This window comes from Podarcis filfolensis, assembly GCF_964270895.1.
Source record: "Podarcis filfolensis genome assembly, chromosome: 12".
NCBI classification, from domain to species: domain Eukaryota; kingdom Metazoa; phylum Chordata; class Lepidosauria; order Squamata; family Lacertidae; genus Podarcis; species Podarcis filfolensis.
Window position 1 is genome coordinate 1,658,379 of NC_139614.1, and position 22,160 is coordinate 1,680,538.

Genomic DNA, 22,160 nt, shown 5'->3' on the forward strand with positions numbered 1-22,160 from the left:
TCAGCGGTTTCCACTCCTATCCTCTTCACATTCTGCTCAATGTGTGAAAAAGGAGAGTCCAACAACAACAACACTGCCAGTTCCTCCCCCCCCAAAAAAAACCTACTTCTGGTTTATAGTTAATTAGAACAAGCCAGCTTCATAAACTATAGCCTGAAGTAGGGATGTAGCATTCTGCTTTGTCATTGATCTGTTGCAGCCTGTTTCCACATAAAGCAGCGATATTATTTTTAAACATACAAAAATTGCATTGAAATACATCTTCAGGCCTTATTTTAAGTAATAATTCATGCATTTTAGCTGTTTTTGTGCAAATAAAATGCATTGCAAAATACAGAGAAGTGTGATCTCTGACTGCTGTGTTATGTTCTATAGAGTATGAGTCAGTTTGCTCCACAGGTGGACGGAACAAAACTATCAGGCACCTTAATTTCAAGATCACTTGCTTCAACTAACCACAGTTAAAAGCAGTTTGTCCAGGTTTCCACAATATGACAAGGTGTGTTGTATCTAAAGTCCCTCTGTTGGTGGACGAAGGAGACCTCCTACGTATTGACCAGCTAAACTCTGTTACGCAGTTCAGCGGAATTTCCCCCACAATGCAAAAGGAGGGTTGAGGCTGAGGTATCATATACAGTGGTACCTCGCAAGACGAAATTAATTCGTTCCGCGAGTCTTTTCGTCTTGCGAAGCACGGTCAAGTCGCAACTGCACCTCTTCAAGCGGTTTTAAGAAAAAGGAAACAAACTCACAAGACGTTTTCGTCTTGCGAAGCAAGCCCATAGGGAAATTCGTCTTGCGAAGCAACTCAAAAAATGAAAAACTCTTTCGTCTTGCGAGTTTTTCGTCTTCCGAGGCATTCGTCTTGCGAGGTACCACTGTATTGCCTTGGCCCCAAGGCCACTGTTATATCGGAGAAGAAGTCAGCACTTGATTCAGGAACTTCTTAGCTCATAGCTGAGGCACTATGCTACCTCAGGTCTTTTATTACATATGTTATAGTTTGCATATATTACATATGCAATGTAACTACACTCAACCCAAATCCTGCATCCAGATCACACTTGCTTGGATTATACTAGGCTAAATACCATTACACAAGAAAGCTTCAGGAAAGCAGAAATAAAATGACGTAGCAGAAGTTAAAAGAACTTACAGTAAGGACAACCATAGACTTCAATCCTCAGGCCAATTTGACCCTCTCCACTCCAGTCCAATGGAAGTATCCGTACATAGCGGGCGATAACTGGATGCTGTAAATCATGCCGGACCACACTGTCAGAATTTAAATTTCCAGGAAATGCCTAGGAGGAAAAACAACACAAAATCCTTTTAGTACTAGGGCTATTTAGAATCTATAGACCACTTTCACAAGAGTAATCCAGTGGGAAACTTGATCCCCACAGAAAGCAACCTGCTTGGTTCACTGCCACGCTGTGCTGCTGCTGCTGCCACACTATCCCACCTGGAAGAACGATCCTAGAAGTTGCATTGCATCAATCCTAGAAGTTGCATTGCACTCTGCACATCCCAGAATGATAAGAAGTTCTAGGACAGCCATTTTCCTAGCATGGAAATCTTGGCCCACCAGGCTTCCTTATTTGGCCCACAAGGCGGCTTCTGGGGCAAGCCACCACACAACACCCCCCTACACTTGATGTCATGCAGGGGGAGAGGTTGGCCAAAGCCCACGGGAGCCGTTTCCAAAGGGCCCGACAAGCAGCTTGTTATGGGGAGCATTGCACAAAGCAGGAACTGAACAGGACTACACAGGTCCACACACACACGCACACCCCGCGTCAGCTGATGCAAAGGGAGGCCAATCCTGCTTGGTGGGAGGGGATCCCCTTTGTTTCCTCAGCCCATTCATTGCTGTGAAACAGCTGCTGCTGAAACGAAGTGGGGGAGGCGCTTGCTTTTAGCAGCACTTTGCTAAAGTGATGTCAAATCCCCTGACATCATCTATGACAACAGATGACTGACAGGTGGGCACTCCCACCCCTTTTCTGAATTTGGATTATGAAGCAGGTTCTGATCGAGACAAATATAATGCATTGTTGAATGGTGGGATTTTTTTTTTTGTAATATTGTATCTGGAGTCCAAGTTATATATTTTTGTATACATTGCTCAGCTGGAGAACAACATTGCAAAATTCAGAGAACTGTGAATTTTAAAAATATGTCTGTGCTCCAGTTCTCACATTGTTTTGGAAAATTTTAATAATAATAATAATAATAATAATAATAATAATAATAATAATTTGTATTTATACCCCGCCCTCCCCAGCCAAGGCCGGGCTCAGAGTGGCTTACAAGCAATAATAAAAACAAGTTGAATGATTACAACTTAAAAACAAAATTAAAATACATTAAAATATTGAAACATTAAAATATTAAAATGTAGCCTCATCGCAGGAGGAGAAGGAAAGGAAGAAAGAGAGGGAGGGAATCAAATTGGCTCCAAGCCAAAGGCCAGGTGGAACAACTCTGTCTTACAGGCCCTGCGGAAAGAAATCCGATCCTGCAGGGCCCTGGTCTCATGAGGCAGAGCGTTCCACCAGCCCGGAGCCAGAGTTGAAAAGGCCCTGGCTCTGGTTGAAGCTAATCTAACTTCCTTAGGGCCCGGGACCACTAGGGTGTTGCTATTTACGGACCTTGAGGCTCTCCGTGGGGCATACCAGGAGAGGCGGTCCCGTAGGTACGAGGGTCCTAGGCCATGAAGGGCTTGAAAGGTCAAAACCAGCACCTTAAATCTGACCCTGTACTCCACCGGGAGCCAGTGCAGCTGGAAAAACACTGGGTGAATATGCTCCCATGGCAGAGACCCCGTGAGGAGCCTTGCTGCAGCATTCTGCACCCGCTGGAGTTTCTGGGACAGCTTCAAGGGCAGCCCCGCGTAGAGCGAATTACAGTAGTCAAGCCTGGAGGTGACCATCGCATGGATCACTGTGGCCAGGTCAGGGTGGGAAAGGTAAAGGACCAACTGCTTGATGCGGCGAAGGTGGAAAAATGTCGCCTTTGCTGTTGCTGTAACCTGCGCCTCCATGGAAAGGGAGGCATCAAGGATTACACCCAAACTCTTAACAGAAAGCAATGGCACTAACTGGGCCCCCGCAAGAGAAGGGAGTTGGTCCCTCATCCCCATGCCATCCCGGTATGTTCACCATTAAATGTGAACTGAACTGAATGCCTCCTGCTCCGAATGCATTTTCATACTAGTTCAACACAGATTGATTCAACTAACAGTTTGCCACAATTCTGGAAGTTTCAAAAGTTCATAATTATCCATTGAGATGTTTAAGCCAGGATACTTAAATTATATGTTGGTAGAATCACATAGTGCAACCCTCTTTCAAAATGGGGGTGGAAGAAGTGCAGACTCCCTTCATCTAAGAAAAAGAAACCTCCATACACTCAGAAAAATAGCCAATGAAAGTCTAGTCTTGTCTAGCTTTCTTCAAAAAAAGAAGAAATTTTAAATGCATAATGTGCATTTTAAAAAGAAATAAAAATTAGGGAATTTCTGAGGCAGGGCAGCATTCATTATGCATTACGGTCACCCACCTGCAGTCTTCATAAAATCATAAAATGATGGAGACCCCAAGGGCCACCTAGTCCATCCCCCTGCAAGGCAGGAATCTCAACTAAAGCAACCAGGACAGGTGGCCACCCAACCTCGGCTTAAAAACCTTCAAGAAAACAGAGTCTGGAACTGAGGGAGTCAGTTCCACTGCCAAACAGCTCTGTCTGAAAGTTCTTCTTGATGTTAAGTCAGAATCTCCTTTCTTGTAACTTGAAGCCATTGGTTCAAGTGCTACCCTGCAGAGAAGGAGAAAACAAATTGGCTAGGTGTTCCCTTACCACCTTTTCCTGTATTGGGCTGCAGCTCCCTCCTTACATCATTTATTCTGTTATCACCAGGTGGGGAATCGCTTCCCTTTTGGGGGAAGACAGAGGCAAAGTAGCTGTTCAGCAGTTCCACCTTCTCCCTGTCACCCAATAACATTTCTCCATTTCCATTCAGTGAACCTGCTAGTTGATTGATCTTCCTCTTGCTTCAAGCACAGCCAAAGAAAGCTTTTAAAAATTATTTTTAACCTCTCTTGCAAGCTTGAGTTCATTCTTAGCTGGACCCAGCTAACATCCCCCCTGCAACTGCTGGCTAGGTAAAGGTAAATGGACCCCTGACCATTAGGTCCAGTTGTGGCCGACTCTGGGGTTGCGGCACTCATCTTGCTCTTCTGGGTCATGTGGCCAGCATGACTAAGCCACTTCTGGCAAACCAGAGCAGCGCACGGAAACGCCATTTACCTTCCCGCCGGAGTGGTACCTATTTATCTACTTGCACTATTTATATATCTACTATTTATCTACTTGCATGCTTTCGAACTGCTAGGTTGGCAGGCTACCCCTTTGGTATTTCCCCTTTCTTCCATTTCTTATACACGCCCTTCTTACATCTCAGCTCATCTGTAAACTCCTTATGCAGCCACACCCGTTTCCTTAGATGCCTCCCACTTTTCTTTCTTGTTGGAATTGTCTGCATTGGGGCCTTCAATATCCCACTTTCAAAAAACTCCCATCCATCTTCAGCAGCTATGTTACATACTCGTTCTGAATATGCAGATCAGCTCATAAACTCAGCAAAGGAAACATTTCTTCCATCTCATTCATCCTCCTGACAGTGCTATTATGATTCTGTTAGTTGACTGCATTGTGCTGGACCACACTGGCACTCAGGGAAGCATGTAGAGACTCTCCAATGCATTTATGCTCCCAGAAGTAAAATTAAGAATGTTGCGGCCTTTTATTTTATGCACCTTTTGGCATAATGATACATTTCACTGAGCTCCAAGCAAACAATACTTTCTTGTTAATTCTGCTTTGCTATTTTTTTTATTTTTTTAGTAATCCACAGGATGGCATCTTTCTTCATAGCCAGCAGTAAATAGCTATAAAACAATTGTACTGTTGTACGATTCCATAAGCTATTCTTCTTCAACACTCTAGTACACTTTTTAGTGGATATTTCAATTTATTTTCCTTACTATAATGAAAATCAGATAAATAATGGATTTGGGGGAAACAGCTGGCAGTCAGAAACACACTGTTTTTGCAATGTTTTCTACAGGACAACATGCAGCTGTAGCCTGAATGAAGGACTGCTTCAGTATATAGGTGGAATTTTAATTGTAATATTAACATGAACTTTTAAAATACTTAGATAGTCTCTCCTCTCAACGTTGGGTCTGGATTGCTGTATATTTTTCTGAAGCATAACCATCCATTGCCACCTAATCAACACTGTGTTCTTTGTTTATTAAATTACACACTAATATTTGGGCCAGGACAAAACAGTAACTTACCAGCCTAAGATGTTACTGAAGTAGCTAAACGCAAAAAGCACCTTCTCACCTAAAGTGGTATTTTCACGTGAGCAGTGTAACAACAGAAGATTTGCAGCTGTCGTGGTCATGGAAAGGAAAGCGCAATCTCCCATAGCTTTGCTCTTTCAGCATTACCCTGGTTGACCTACACAGCTCAGAAATCCGTATCTTCATGCTAAAAGTGTCAGCAACAGTGGCGTAGCGTGGGGGGTGCAGGGGGGGCCGGCCGCACCGGCCGCAACATCTGGGGGTTAGGGTTAGGGGGCGCAAATCCATGGGTTAGGGGGCGCAAATTACTTGCCTTGCCCCAGGTGCTGACAACCCACGCTACGCCACTGGTCAGCAAGCCTGTTTTGGCTCACACAAAAGTCTTTGTAAATTTAATTTCAAACGCAGCACCTTCTTTCACCTAGAGGATTTTCTAATAATTTAAACAAGTGTGTACCTACTCAGCACCTACAATGACAGCCATCATATAACAATTCTCTCCATCACATGCTGTAAAGGAAGCCTATTGTGGGAGAATTGTGTATTTTGAGGAGACAGTGAATTGGTTTGTACAATTATTCCTCCTTGCTTTTCGACACTTCCTAAAGGGTTGCTGTCAAGTGCTTTTAGTTTGCTTTATTGTCTTGATACAGGTAGGTAGTTGTGTTGGTCTGCTGTAGTCAAAACAAAATAAAAAAAATCCTTCCAGTAGCACCTTAGAGACCAACTAAGTCTGTTATTGGAATGAGCTTTCGTGTGCAGGCACACTTCTTCACATACACACATGCACATGAAAGCTCATACCAATAACAAACTTAGTTGGTCTCTAAGGTGCTACTGGAAGGAATATTTTAATTGTCTTGATTTACACTTCTGGGTTCCCGCAAGTTGGCAATTGGATGGAGAATCTGACAGCTCTGTCAGATTTGGCTTTGTAGAGCGGATGGGGAAGAGCGCGAGGGCCACACACCTCGCCCCAAAACCCAAGAGGAGCATTGGGGTGTCTCGGGGTCCTGCAAACTCATGGACGGCGCCGTGGATCTACCAAAAGGAACAGAGAGAGGGGCAGGCGAGCCGTAGGCACCGGTGCAGCTCTACAGAAGCAAAGCCTGTGATCCAGCCATGAGCAGTTACCTTTCCGGACATTGTGCCCATTGGAAGGAGAGGAAAAATTAAAGAATTGATTAAATCAATTAATTTGGCAAGAAATTGGGAGTGGAAAAAGGAAGTCCGCTCCCATTACTGATGCAACAGGCATGAAATACCTGCAAGTGAATTGTGGGTGAAACGTACTTTGGAAGACAGGTTAACTAATGAACAAATAGGTTTAAAAAGACTGCACTCAGCTGTTTAAGGCAGCCTCAATATTTTTAAAAATAATGAACTTGACCGGAACTCTATTTGAACTTGAACATAAAATACGGTGAGATTGGACTTGACTTAAAATGGAGGATAAACCTGAGAAGGATTATAATGTTACTTGATGGAAGACTGTTTTAAAATTTCTTTTCTCTTGGAAAAAAGATTGGAACCTATCTCACTTCTGGAAAAGTGTTCTAGAATTTTTCCGATGGTTGAAGACCCCCAATTTAATGGAATTCCAAAAATGTTTCTACTTTATGAAAAGGCATTAGCTGGATAAAAACTAAGACTAAAAGAAGAGGACTACCTACTGCTAATATTGGACTAAAACAAACAAAGGTTCAATATAGATTTATTATATTTACAATTTTAAAAGTTATTTTGATGTTCATTAATGTAAAGATCCGAATATGTGATTGTTAAAATTTTGTAATTGTGAGTAACTTGGAAGGGGGGGTAGGTTGAAAGCACTGGCTCTCTCTACTGAACTTGATGATGTCCTTGGTAAAGTACTGATAAGGTTAAAAATAACACTTTGTGTGGTGGGAAAGGACATTTTGTTTTGAAAAGAGGAAGCTAGGAAACAGGGAGAGTATTGACCTCTCAGTTTAAATCAGAAATGGCAAAAATAAAAAATCACAGTGTCAAAACAAATCAGCCAGGCTCTAATGCAATTGCTTTTAGATTTTAAAAGAGAACTGTTTGATCAATTTAAGGAAGATGTCAAGAAGGCAGCTGTCAAAATTTGGGAAAATACCAATTTAATTTCAGAGACAGTGTGACAATTAAAAGAGGCAAATGCATGATTAAGACAGTAATGGTAGAGGGACACGGTTTGAGAAAAATACATGGGAAAGTAAGAGTGGTTCAAAATAAAAATAGTACCTCATGTGAGATGTTCTGGGAGTCTTTTACAGATAAAAAGGATACTCTGTCTGGAATGATATGGGAGGCTTTGACTGTGATAGAGAAGAAACAGAAGGGGAGGGCAATAAAAGGTTGCTATATGTGGTGGTAATGTAAAATCATTAAAAAGGCCTGGGAAAAGACATATAAGGATTGGAAAGGAATGTGGGAAATGATGGTTATTTTAAAAAATTGAAGATGTGATATTGAGACGTGCAGGTTTGGATGGACTTACTGCATGAAATATATTGTTCCTGTACTCAGGAGTGGATCCCAGGCCAAGAGCTGCCAGCAGCTCCTCCAGAAGGAAGAAGCCTCCGCCAGAGAAGACAGAGAGCGGCAAAACAAACTTTTGAACTATGCAGGATAAGTTAGATAACTTAAAACCTAAGAAAGAAAGAACTCTGAATTTAAAAAGGTGGTAAATGTTCAATGCATATTTTTTGAGTTTTGTGTATTGATTTTTACATTAGTATAACTTTTACATGTCACTTGTACTGTATTAAGATGAAGGTTTAAATTGGATTATGAAATATATAAGATTTTATGGACGTGCATGAACAAGTATTAAACAATGAAACCAAGAGGGGGAGGGAAGTCAAGTAAAATTTACTTATGCTGTTATTTTTTCTGTTTTATTTTTTTCTTATTTCTTTTTTAAAAATGTTGCTGTTATCTTCTATTCTTTTACGCTATTTTTTGGAAAATTAATAAATGTCTTGATTTACTGTTTGTGCCTCAGGGGCAGGCATCAGCCGGGTGTGGGGCTACCTGGCAGGCAATGCAACGTTCCTCACACCATCCCAGTAATGACTTATGGGATCAGTGGCAGGAATTCAGGTATCAGGCCACCCAGTCCTTAGCCCCTGAGGGTCTGAAGTATATAAATCTCCCAGATGGGGTGTGGCCCTGGAGCTTTGATGTGGGCCCAGACTGGTAGGGTACTGACTGCTGGGTGCCTGGTGCTGCTCCCCTCTGTTTCCTGGGGCTCCCAGCAACTGAATGGGGAAGCATCTTATCTTGCTTATCACAGAATCCTAGAATTGTAGAGTTTGAAGGGACCCCCAGAGGTGCTCTAGTCCAACCCCCTGCAATGCAAGAATCTCAGCTAAAGCCTTCATGACACATGGTCATCCAACCTCTGCTTAAAAACCTCCAAGGAAGGAGAGTCCACAACCTCCCGAGGGAGACATCTGTTCCACTGTTGAACAGCTCTTACTGTCAGAAAGTTCTTCCTGATGTTTAGTCAGAAGCTCCTTTCATGTAACTTGAAGCCATGGGTTCGAGTCCTACCCCCCAGAGCAGTCTGCTTAAAGACTGTTTCACTGCTTTGTATTTTGTATTAAGCCTGCTACTGAATAAAAGCACCAAACTTCTCTTCATTGGTGCTGTTATTACTGCTGAATACAAAAGAACACTTGCATTTGGCAAAACATTTGCTGGACAACAGCTTTGTGCTTCATGTGAAGCTGTAGCCTCCAATGGTCCCTTATGCTTTGACAGACTCAAATGTTGCCACCTGGACTGGGCACTTGGGCCCAGTGGGCAGCTGTTTATGCCACAGCTGCAGTCTTCCATCACACCGTAAAGCAGTCCTCCCGGCAAGTTTAGGAGTCTGTCCCTCTTTGTCTGCCCTTGGAGAAGGAAGAGGTTTTAAATAATTTTTGTGCCTATCATAGCCTCTTATGGCACTGCAAAATATCACCACAGCTACAACTGAAAAGGAAATACCATATTTGATCTGCTATGTGTTTCCCCTCATTGCTCAGCGGTTAGCACAAGTGGCAGATCTTGGCATCCAATAACTGGGAGCAGCACTTGCTTGGAAACATATTCTGAATACTTTGGACTGAGCCTGTGCATATACATGACAGCACATCTCTGAGATTTAATGCGGTTCCAAACTTAATTACCATAGCTCATAACCAAGGAGCTCTGGAAGTGTAGCTTATTGAGGCTAGGAGCCACCATCAAACAATCTTGGTCCTCCAGATATTGTTGGACTCCAACAACTTGCATCAGTCCCAGCCAGAATGGTCAGGGTTCAGGGATGATGGGAGTGGTAGTCCTGCAACAGCAGGAGAGCCAAAGGTTCCCCATCCCTGACACAGCCTTTTTCTGATCTGTGCCCCTTTCACATTTGTTCACTCATGACCCCATTCCATCACGTTTTTGCATTAGTCTCTGGTTTATTTTTCAAAATGCACATGGAAATTCACATTTAAATATATTTTTGAAATATTTTCTGTCAAAATATGTATTATTAAATGCAATTTGAGGTGGGAGGGGTATCCAGTGGGGAACATTTAGGAAGTGCAGAGGCTGATGGGTAACTTGAGTTGTGATTCACACATCAGTCAACCAAGTGTGTCTCAGGCAAGTCAAATCACTATTCACAAATTCTGAATTCCTTTAACCAAACTGTAATTCCAGAAGACACATTGAAAAAAGTCGCAACTAGCTGACACATGGTTTAAAATTTGTAGGACAGATGTGCCCAAAACAGAAACTGTTTAGATCAAAGTGTGAATTTCACAAAAGCATGAAAAGACAACTGTTGCTCAGTTCATCCAGTTGCTTCTATCTCCCACCAGGTTAAAGACTCAAAAAACATGTATCCCTTTATCAACAATTGTCAAGGAATCAAAACTAGGCAAATCTGATCTTTCAAAACCTTTATGTTGCAGATGGAACTTTGGTTCAGTTCCTGCTGTGTGGACATTCCCATCCGCACAAGTTTTGCAGTCTAAATCTGATATAGATTAGATATACCGGTAGATATCACAGGCATTTATGTCATATTTAGTAATTTGGGGATCAAATACTGATTTAATTATTTTTTTATTTTTAGAAACTACATTTAAAGTCTACACATTTATTTCCAGAACACAAAAACAATAGGGTAAGAATAAAAAGAGAGACCATTACTTCTTGTAAAGACGTCCACAAACGGAGTCCTTTGCTGAGGGTTTCTCAACCCATGAAACACAAACCAAACCAAAACTGAACATCAAAAGTAGTTTAGTGAACCGTCAGGTTATCAAAGCCTACAATGTGGAAGCCACAAAGATTGAAATAAGGGATTTCTTCAACTATTCAGTATTTTAGTGACCTGACCAGTAAACTTGTTTCTGGGGGGCTTCCAATACTGGTCCATAAAGCTTTGCTCATGACCTGCCAGCAGAAGGGGCAACACATAGGTTTGCCAGGGTCTATGTGTGAATTTTATTTTACTCGCGATACCTATCCTTACCTTCTACCACAGAACTCTGGGGTTCTCTTTCCCCTTCCCGTTTTATGATCACAATAAGCTTGTACATTAGGTTGGTCTGGGAGATGGTGACAGGCTCAAGTGAGCTTCATGGCAGAGTAGCAACGTGAATGTGGAGACCAGTCCCAAACTCAAGCCACAGGGCCACAGCCACAGCAGTTCTTAGGGTGTAGCTAAATTTGGTGGGCCTAAGGGGGTGACATTTATAGATTTTATTTATAGACTTCATTATAGACTTCTCCCCACACCCTTAATTTAAAAACTAGGATTAGCTTAATTTTTTTTAATCAAAAGATGGTCCCCCCAACTGTTGCTTCCCCCTCCACAACTGCATTGCCCAAATGATTTGTTCCAAAATGTACTGATATTCTTACCCAGGAGTACTATAGGAATACACATAGCTATTAACTATTAACGAAGGCCAGTGCTTTTTTTCTAAAAAAATAAGTTTCGGCACTCACCATGAAATTGTTACAGTAAGTGTAAGTGCCACACTTTTTAACAACAACAAAAAGAGCTGCCAGTACTGCATACCCTTGAGTACCCCCTGAAGAAGAAAAACAATACTTCAGCATCTGCAGCCTATCAGACCAGTATTAAATAAGCACAATGTACCACCTCACTATCGTGCTCCATTTTAAAAATATGTATGAGCATCCAGGTCATAGTATGACTTTTGCAACCTGATCCCATCTACCTTACCCCAAAATGTTGCTGAGTTCCATGGAACTGACTTCCAAGTCTCAGGCAGGAGCAGCCAAGATGGTGCCGTGCGGCTTTGGTTGCCCCACAAGTCCCATCAGCCCTGGCTGCTGAGAAAGGGAGTCTTACAGCTTCTGCAGGGAACTGTGTTTGCCACCCTTGCCTGGCCTACAACTATAATCCTATGCACAATCTAACCTAGGAGTAAGTACCTTAAAACCCAGCGGGACTTACTTCTGAGTAAACACGCACAGGAACAGGATGTGCATCTAGCATCCTGTATTTCCCAGGAATTAAGGAAGCCCTTTCAAAATCAATAGAACTTCCTTCCAAGCAAGGTAGTGAACAGAGGAATGGGCACTGCTTTTTTTCTGGGGAGACGCAGGGGGACGCAGACCCCTAAACATTTTGTGAATCTTTGTACTTTTGTCCATTTACTGTATTTATTTTCCCCGATTTGAACTATAAAATGGTGATTTCCTTGCGTCGAAATAAGAGTACTCCTAAATATCTTTTAGAAAAAAAGCACTGGGAATGGGCTCCAATTAACCACAACTGAATTTTCTAAAATATGTACATAAATGTGGTATGTGTGCACACAAAAAAAGAGAGTAGAGGTGTCATAAATTTCCTTGATAATTAAAACACATTTCGTTTTACTCTTCAGTACAACAATATACTTTGAACTCCAGCCTTCATTTAGATAAATGACTTACAGTAATACACATTCAGTGCATAAAGCAAACATCAGGCCCAAAATCCACCATTGCAAGCCTCGAAAAGAATCAATTTGCAGGGCCTGTGAATTATGTGCTGGTGTCATTAAATCTCCTCTACTGACAGTGTTGCATTTGTATACTTAGAAAATCAGATTTAAAAAATTGAACTTTATGCAAATCATCAAACCTCTTGTTTGCCAAAGTTAACAAACACTTCATTAAAATATGTAAAAAGTGTAACTCAAATCAGTATCATAGTTTTAAAAGGGTTAGATGTAACATAAATGTGCAATGAATTTACTGTTGCATTTTTTTCCAGATGCAAATATCCAAGGAAAAGGTAAGCTATTTCCTTAGAGCAGCTGTAGCAGCATTTAGCATCTGCATGCATATCTATCTTGTGACGCCACTTTGACTTCTCCTGAAATAACTTTTTCCTGTGACTCAGTGGCTGGTGAATGAAGTGCTCCTTCTGTCCTGAAGACGCTCTCCAAAGGGTGACCTGTTCACAGTGTGAAAAACTCTTGTGTCAACGTCTAGTGTTATCCAGGACTATCTGGGCATTGGGGCTTTCTTCCAGGGGTCATATCCCTTTCTGCTGAACCAAACCCTATGTTTTGCTGTGTAGCTGATGCCCAAGGTATGATTTGAAGGCAAAACAAGCCTCCGCCTTGTTGCTGCTAAACAGGTGTGTCTGGTCTTTGCCAGGATGGGAGGATTTTGGACTGTAGGACTCCAGACTGCAGAAGGGGGGTTACATTTTGGAATATTCCACATAAATAGTCTTTTGCATGTCAAAACAGGGGCACAGAATCATAGAATTGTAGAGTTGGAAGGGACTCCAAGGGTCATCTAGTCCAACCTGCTGCAATGCAGGAATCTCAACTAAAGGAGAGATGGCCATCCAACATCTGCTTAAAAACCTCCAAGGAAGAAGAGTCCACAACCTCCCGAGGGAAACCATTCAACTGTCAAACAGCTCTTGCTGTCAGAAAGTTCTTCCTGATGTTGAGTTGGAATCTCCTTTCTTGCAAGTAGGGTCTTCTATCATGGAGGGCACGTGTTGCGGTGAGATCACCAGAAACTGCCTCCCTGTTGTGGGGTGGGACCGTTTGGATGGCCACAATACTCCATTGGTTGCCCCTCTGTTGCTGGGGCAGAAATTTGGTCAGTTGGGTTGGCTATTGGCTGCTGAGGGGCTACTTAAGTTGCTTCATGTCGCTGGAGAGTTTCACTTTCTTGCGATGTGCAGCAGATCACCCGCCCTCCTCTCCCTATATTTACGGTTGTTCTTATGGCTTTGCTATGCCTGTCTAGGGATCGTCTGCTTTTGGAGCAGGGGCCTGGTAGGAATTCTGCCATTTGGCTGATTGGCTGGTGCCACTTGGTTTTTGCCTGCCGTGTAGCAAATCGTCACAACTTTTTAAGGTTGGCGGTTAGGCATTGGTTCAATGTTTTGTGGAGGGGATGTGGTTGGCTGTGCCTGCCCCTCCATTTCTGCTGCTAAGGAATTCCATTAAAGGAATCCAGGGGCTCGCCTTGCTTTTGTCCAAACCCTGTTAAGGGGCTAGGGCCATGCCAGAGCCCCTGGGAGCATCTGAGGCGTGCTGTGAGATCGAAAGAGTTCTTGCTCCCGCAAGATGCTTTCCCTTACTGACATACGGTGGTGCCCCGTGTCAGTCCTGTTCCTGCCACCGTGCAGGTTCAGGTAGCCTGGAACCAATGCCTAAGCAACCACTCACATACTGTAATCAATAAAGTTGTGGCCAAAATTCAATGCCCCAAACCTTAAACTAAAATCTGTGTCTATTGTGTCTTCATTTGGGGGTGGTTTTGGGGGTCTTCACATGCAACTTGAAGCCATTGGTTCGAGTCCTACCCTCTGGCACAGGAGAAAACATGCTTGCTCCATCTTCCATGAGGACAATAATACTACAACATCATTCTTCCTGATAACACCAACATTCTACTTGCAGTGAACATTTTATGTGAAGGAGCCTTTTAAAATGCCATGTGTCCAGATGTTCTGCTAAAACTGGGGAGCCCCTGGACCAGGGACTTTCCAGGAGGGCCCCACCCTTTCTATTTGTGATTTACTTTTGAAGAAACATCAAAAGATCAGGCTATTTAGGTATGATGTTCCTCCAGACAGACATTAGGCAGGGAGGAGAAACTCACTTTGCACTCAAAGACAAACATATCCAATCTGTACTTTCAAAAAAAGATGTAAACAAATAGGCATCTATTACTATAAAGTGTGCATATAAATACCAAATTAGTAAAAATAACCTACAGAAATCCTTATATTAGGGAAGACTGCTAGCAAAAATGTGTGTTTTAGTCAAAACTGCATACCACATGTGTTTGTTGGGAAAAATTGCACTGATAAACTGGTGAGCTTTCATGTGGATTTTTTTTTTAATGCAAATTGCAGCAGAAACAGAACTGGATTTAAGATTAGAAAAGGGAGAAATGTAGAGAACTACAACTGACAGATTCGTTTGGCAGGGATAGTTTATTTGGTAGAGCATGAGACTCTTAATCTCAAGGTCAAGGGTTCAAGCCCCACATTAGGCAAAAGAACCTGCAAAGCAGGGGGCTGGACTAATGACCCCCATGGTCCCTTCCAACTCTGCAATACTACGATTCTATGATTCTATCCTTCCTGAATATACCTTTCTCATAAGCAATGTGATTCTTTTCATATAGAAGTACACACACACCAGCATATTCCAAGAACTTTGGGTATTTTTAACCCCATACCTGTAAGAAAAGGCTCAGGGTAAAATGCCTTGGTGAAAAACATCTGAAACTAAGCAATGAAGTTCGGCCTCCATTGGAGGTCCACGTCCCAATGTGGTGCCACCACTGAGAAAGCCCTGTCCTGAACATCACTATATTTTACTTCTTTGGAAACGGTATACAAAGCAAGATCTCAAAAAACACAGAGACTCGTATTGCATTGTGCAAATGTCTTCCCAACCTTCTAATTTAAAATCATCTTTTATACACAGTCTTCTAGAATATTTGGAACTGGTTCCAGATTTGTGCCATTCTTTCTTCCAAGAATATTTAAAGGCAGAGAAGAATGCAGCAAGGTCAGATATTGCCAATTCAGAGCTTGATGCAAGAATTGAGTGCAATTTCATGGTCTGTATCATACTTGTCAAGTGCCCCTCATTGTGAGTGACAATTGCATTTGACGCAGTCCTAGCAGCTCTCCAAGTGGCTGAACGGCAGCACATTGCAAAACCAATCTCTACATCTCATGCTTCTAAATCTTATGCATCAGCACTTGACAGCCACATAAAGCTTTGCTAAGGAAGTTGGTTAAAACTTTTACTTCACGAGAAGAAAGTTAGCTTCTTTCCATTGACACCCAATATCCAAGGAATGTTGTAAGTGGGCCAGTAATATTGGTTTAAACTTTGGGACGGACAACCTTTATTTGATGCATGGTAGGCAAAATTAAATTCATAAACATTAAAAAAACCTTTTTGAGTTAGGTCCCAGGAGCACAGAGCTTGCCCCAAACTGCAAAATATTTAGAAAAAAAGGCACCTGAGTAGAATGCAAAGGAAGATAGAATCTTCTGGGATATAGAACAGGGGTGCAAAGATTAAAAGGAGAGGAAACCCTCAAAACCACATTTTGAGAGAGTGGGCCTGTCATAGAAATGAAAGAGCTGGATCAGGCCAAAGGCTGTCGAGCCCAGGATCCCGTTTTCACACCCAGGATGGACCCTGCCTCCCACCGTGGAGATGCAATAGAAATCCTCCATGAATTTCTCCAGCTCCCTTTCAGAGCCATCCAAGGTGGTGACCTTCACGGCATCTTGTGGGAATCCACAGTTCAGCTGTGTGCTGCTGTGTGAAATGCTTCCTTTCAGCTTCTTTAGGTGGCTCAGGTTCTAGTCTTCTGAGATTGGGAGCTTGAAAATGGGCATTGCAAGTGGCTGCAACAAGCAAAACACTGCTGTCTGAGATGCTCCTGTTCATGCTCCTGCTTTAGTTGAGATCCCTGCATTGCACGGGGTGGACTAGATGTCCCTTGGGATCCCTTCCAACTCTACAGTTCTATGATCCTATGATTCTTACAGGTAGGTGTGCCCCCTTCCAAAATACTCCCCCCGTTTTTTAGCTTCCCTTCCAACGGTTAGTCCCCTGTGTCCACGGAGCAGGCTCAGTCCTCAGGGAGGTATCTCTGGGTCCCCCACAGGCACTCTGTGTTCTGCTTACAACACTGACCTGCCTCCAGGCCTGAGGATCCTTCCCTCTTTTGTGCAGATGGTGCTGTTTGGGCTACACTCTACATACAGAGAAATTGTCTGCGGCTAGTTTATAGGATAGCGATAGTGAGGGATAAATATTTGTGTGCCCAGGCAGAGACCCCCCGACCCCCAAGAGATCACCCAGAAGAAATGAATAATAATGGCAACGTGTTATGGGATTAAATTGGCCACAACTTTATTAAACTTTCAGGTGTCGGAAGACCTTGGCTTAGGCATTGGGCATGTATCCCTCCCAGCCCCCCAAGCCAGGGGACTGAGGCACATCAGATCCGGGGAGGGGACACTGCAAGACGTCTGTTTACGCAACCAGCCAGGCAGCCCCCTTTTCCGTGCAACACTGGGGAGTTCACTGACAGCCTTTCAGTGTCTGGCCAGTGACTCCCCTCAAATAAAACCCCTTTAGCAGGGAACCCTGGAATCACCACTGTGGGGAGGGGGTGAGTCACTGCTACACACACACACACACACACACACACACACACACACACTTAGGGAAGACAGACTAAAGGATTCCTCCCAAGGCCTAAAACCGCCAAAGTTGTGACAATTGCTACGGGAAAGGCAAAACCTGCGCAGCAGGGAAAATTACTTCCCGGATCTTTAACAGCAAACCATCATAAGACAGTAGCAATGCCCGCTGACCTGGAAAGAAAAGGCTCAAACAAAGGGAGGGTTGGGTGGGTGGGTGCAGCTCCGGAGCTGACTGCGCACTCACAGGTTGGCTGCACCCCTCCACTATACCCCTAAATGGCGCCCACCGGATGAGTGAGCGATCATTCCAGAACCCTTTATATTTATTGAAGGCCAGGTGAAGCCTCTTTGACCGAGACAGAACAATGTAAGGCAAGGGAAATGAATGGGCCAGCATTTTCCCCAGGGGTGCTAGCAAACTTTTGAAAAGGGAAGGGATTTTGGACCCTGCTGTGACTGAGGGCAAATCCATACTTAGCTCTCCTCTGTTCTTCCCAGGCATGGCTCTCAGTTTGAAGCACCGTGTCCAAGCATCCCCCACCCCCTTTTTGGTCCTCAGCTTTCTTCACACAAAAAACACCTCTTTAAAGCTCAATTGAAGCAAAGATTGCTTGTTCATTTCCAGACAGCAGTTGCGGCCCCGCGTGGAGGGGTGTGTGTGTGTGAAAAGTCCTGCATATGCAGCCAGCTGACATCACAGTCAGCCTTGGCTCGCTGCGGGGCTGGTGGGGTTGCCTGCAGAAATTTAAATTCAAAATGGGCCAATCATGGCCCTGGCAAGGTTTACCGGCCATGGGCTGGATCACTCCCACGGATATTTACTTGTCTTCCTAGCCCCTAACTGTTCCTGACTCAGCTTATTGCACTACACTGACTCAACCTCCCCACAGACTCTATCCCAATTCACTCCCACTCCAACCAACCACCCAACTCCCAACAAACTCCCCCTTTGCTCCTCCCAGAGCGGGTTTTATAGTCCCTCTGACTCCACCCCCTGGGTTCTGACTGGGTAACTTGTTAAACTATTTCACCTCCAGCACTCTCATATGTTAACGTCGCACTCGTGGACTGGTAAATCATAGAATCATAGAATCATAGAATCATAGAGTTGGAAGAGACCACAAGGGCCATCGAGTCCAACCCCCTGCCAAGCAGGAAACACCATCAGAGCACTCCTGACATATGGTTGTCAAGCCTCTGCTTAAAGACCTCCAAAGAAGGAGACTCCACCACACTCCTTGGCAGCAAATTCCACTGTCGAACAGCTCTTACTGTAAGGAAGTTCTTCCTAATGTTTAGGTGGAATCTTCTTTCTTGTAGTTTGGATCCATTGCTCCGTGTCCGCTTCTCTGGAGCAGCAGAAAACAACCTTTCTCCCTCCTCTATGTGACATCCTTTTATATATTTGAACATGGCTATCATATCACCCCTTAACCTCCTCTTCTCCAGGCTAAACATCCCCAGCTCCCTTAGCCGTTCCTCATAAGGCATCGTTTCCAGGCCTTTGACCATTTTGGTTGCCCTCCTCTGGACACGTTCCAGTTTGTCAGTGTCCTTCTTGAACTGTGGTGCCCAGAACTGGACACAGTACTCCAGGTGAGGTCTGACCAGAGCAGAATACAGTGGCACTATTACTTCCCTTGATCTAGATGCTATACTCCTATTGATGCAGCCCAGAATTGCATTGGCTTTTTTAGCTGCCGCGTCACACTGTTGGCTCATGTCAAGTTTGTGGTCAACCAAGACTCCTAGATCCTTTTCACATGTACTGCTCTCAAGCCAGGTGTCACCCATCTTGTATTTGTGCCTCTCATTTTTTTTGCCCAGGTGCAATACTTTACATTTCTCCCTGTTAAAATTCATCTTGTTTGTTTTGGCCCAGTTCTCTAATCTGTCAAGGTCGTTTTGAAGTGTGATCCTGTCCTCTGGGGTGTTAGCCACCCCTCCCAGTTTGGTGTCATCTGCAAATTTGATCAGGATGCCCTTGAGTCCATCATCCAAGTCGTTGATAAAGATGTTGAATAAGACCGGGCCCAAGACAGAACCCTGTGGCACCCCACTAGTCACTCTTCTCCAGGATGAAGAGGAACCATTGATGAGCACCCTTTGGGTTCGGTCAGTCAGCCAGTTACAAATCCACTGAGTGGTAGCATAGTCAAGACCGCATTTTACCAGCTTCTTTACAAGAATATCATGGGGCACCTTGTCAAATGCCTTGCTGAAATCAAGGTAGGCTACATCCACTGCGTTCCCTTCATCTACCAGGCTTGTAATTCTGTCAAAAAACGAGATCAGGTTCGTCTGACATGACTTATTTTTCAGAAATCCATGCTGACTATTGGTGATCACAGCATTCCTTTCTAGGTGCTCACAGACTGTTTGCTTAATGATCTGCTCCAGAATCTTCCCTGGTATTGATGTCAGACTGACTGGGCGGTAATTATTTGGGTCCTCTCTTTTCCCCTTTTTGAAAATAGGGACAACATTTGCCCTCCTCCAGTCTGCCGGGACTTCGCCTGTTCTCCAGGAATTCTCAAAGATGACTGCCAGTGGTTCTGAAATCACATCTGCCAGTTCTTTTAATACTCTTGGTTGCAGTTCATCTGGCCCTGGAGACTTGAATACATCTAGACTAGCCAAGTATTCTTGTACTATCTCCTTAGTTATTCTGGGCTGTGTTTCCTCTGCTGAATCATTTGCTCCAAATTCTTCAGGTCGGGCATTGTTTTCTTTATCGGAGAAGACTGAGGCAAAGAAGGCATTGAGGAGTTCAGCCCTTTCTGTGTCCCCTGTTTGCATTTCACCATCTTCTCCTCTGAGTGACCCCACTGTTTCTTTGTTCTTCCTTTTGCTACGAACATACCCATAAAAGCCTTTTTTGTTGCTTTTAACCTCTCTAGCAAGCCTGAGTTCATTCTGTGCTTTAGCTTTTCTGACTTTGTGTCTACACGTGCTGGCTATTTGTTTGAATTCCTCTTTGGTGGTTTCCCCCCTTTTCCATTTTTTGTACACATCCTTTTTTAATCTTAACTCAGTTAAAAGTTCTTTAGATAGCCACCCTGGCTTCTTTAGGCACCTTCCATGTTTCCGTCTCATTGGTATTGCCTGAAGTTGTGCTTTTACTATCTCCCTCTTAACAAACTCCCAGCCATCATGAACTCCCTTTCCTTTTAGTATTACTGTCCATGGGATCTCACCCAGCACTTCCCTAAGTTTTATGAAGTCGGCTTTCTTAAAGTCGAGAAATTGTGTCCTAGTATGCTTGGCTGCTCCTTTCCGCTGTATAGTAAACTTCAGAAGAGCATGATCACTCGCGCCTAATGATCCTTCCACTTCTACCCCACTAACCAGGTCATCAACATTGGTTAGGACCAGATCTAAAATGGCTGTTCCTCTTGTTGCTTCTCCCACTTTCTGGACAATGAAGTTGTCTGCAAGGCCAGTGAGGAATCTGTTTGACCTTATGCTCTTGGCTGAGTTTGACATCCAACAAATATCCGGGTAATTGAAGTCCCCCATTACTACTATCTCCCTTCCTTTTGCATGCTTGGCCATCTGTTCCAGGAAGGCATCATCTATGTCCTCCGTTTGGCTTGGGGATCTATAGTAAACTCCCACAATGAGGTCTCTGTTATTCTTCTCTCCCTTAATTTTGACCCAAATGCTCTCACTTTGGCTTTGAGGTTCTAAATCTTGGATCTCTTCACAGGTATACACATCCCTGACATATAACGCCACTCCTCCTCCTTTCTTGTCTGGTCTGTTTCTCTGAAATAGATTGTATCCCTCCATTATTACATTCCAATCGTGGGACTTATCCCACCAGGTTTCAGTGATTCCTATTATGTCATATTTAGTTTGCTGCACCAAGAGCTCAAGCTCATCTTGTTTATTTCCCATGCTTTGCGCATTAGTGTACAGACATTGAAGTCCATTAATCATTCCCCCGTGTCTCTTATTTAAGGATTTTTTCCTCCCACCACTAGGTCTGCGTGCTGTTTGCTCCATTCGGTCTATGACATTTGGATGATCATCTTCATCAATTGATAGACTCCTACCTTCAGGACCACTGTCTCCCTCCCCCACATTAGTCAGTTTAAAGCCCTCCTGATGAGGTTTCTGAGATTTTTTGCAAAAACATTCCTCCCAACCGTTGTGAGGTGCAGCCCATCGCTTGCCAGAAGTCCATCTTCAAGAAACTGCATTCCGTGATCTAAGAATCCAAACCGTTCCTGTTTACACCATTTGCGAAGCCAGTTGTTCACTTCCACTATTTTTCCCTCTCTCCCTGGGCCACGTCGTTCAACTGGGAGGACAGATGAGATGACAATTTGTGCATTTAATTGCTTCAATTTCCTGCCCAGAGCCTCGTAATCTCTTTTGATCTTCTGGAGGCTATTGCTTGCAGTGTCATTGGTTCCCACATGAACCAAGAGGAAGGGGTATTTGTCAGTGGGTTTTATGATTCCTTGCAGTCGTTCAGTTACATCTTGGATCTTAGCCCCGGGGAGACAGCACACTTCCCGAGACATCTTGTCAGGCCCACAGATAACTGCTTCTGTTCCCCTCAGTAGGAAATCCCCTATCACCACTACACGCCTCCTCTTAGGTCTGGTCGGGGTTCTTCCGTGAGCTGTCCGTTCCAAGGTCACCTGCACATTCCCTGAGGACTGACTTTGCTGCTCGTCTTCATATACCTGATCGACTGTAATGAGGGAGAGATCCTCAAATGGAGTCTGCTCTTCGTCTTCCATGCTAGGGGAGAGGACCTCAAAGCGATTGTGTATTTCTAAACAATCCGAGCGAACCCTGGCCCTCCTACTTCTTTGAGTCACGTTTCTCCATATATCTGGCTCCTGTGTTGGTGAACTAGCCTCCTTGTCAGGGGAGTCCCCTGTCTCCTCCTTGGTGGAGACGGTGTGCTCTGTTGCTTCCAAAAAGAGCTCCAGCTCTCTAATTCTTTGGAGCGTAGCTACACGTTCCTCCAGTTGCTGGACTTTGTCTTTTAAGAGGGCAATCAACATGCAATTGCTGCAGGTAAAGCTGCCTGCAACCTTTGGCAA

General features: G+C 43.8%; 1 protein-coding gene across 2 annotated transcripts in view; it reads right to left on the reverse strand.

The window, feature by feature from the left end:
* Positions 1–22,160, reverse strand: part of CNTNAP2 (contactin associated protein 2) — a 999,981-nt gene that overhangs the window by 500,733 nt on the left and 477,088 nt on the right. For both annotated transcript variants that reach the window (XM_083577628.1, XM_083577629.1), the window contains one exon: positions 1,157–1,304. In XM_083577628.1, the coding sequence (XP_083433754.1) occupies positions 1,157–1,304 (148 nt within the window). The remainder of the gene's footprint in view (positions 1–1,156; positions 1,305–22,160) is intronic.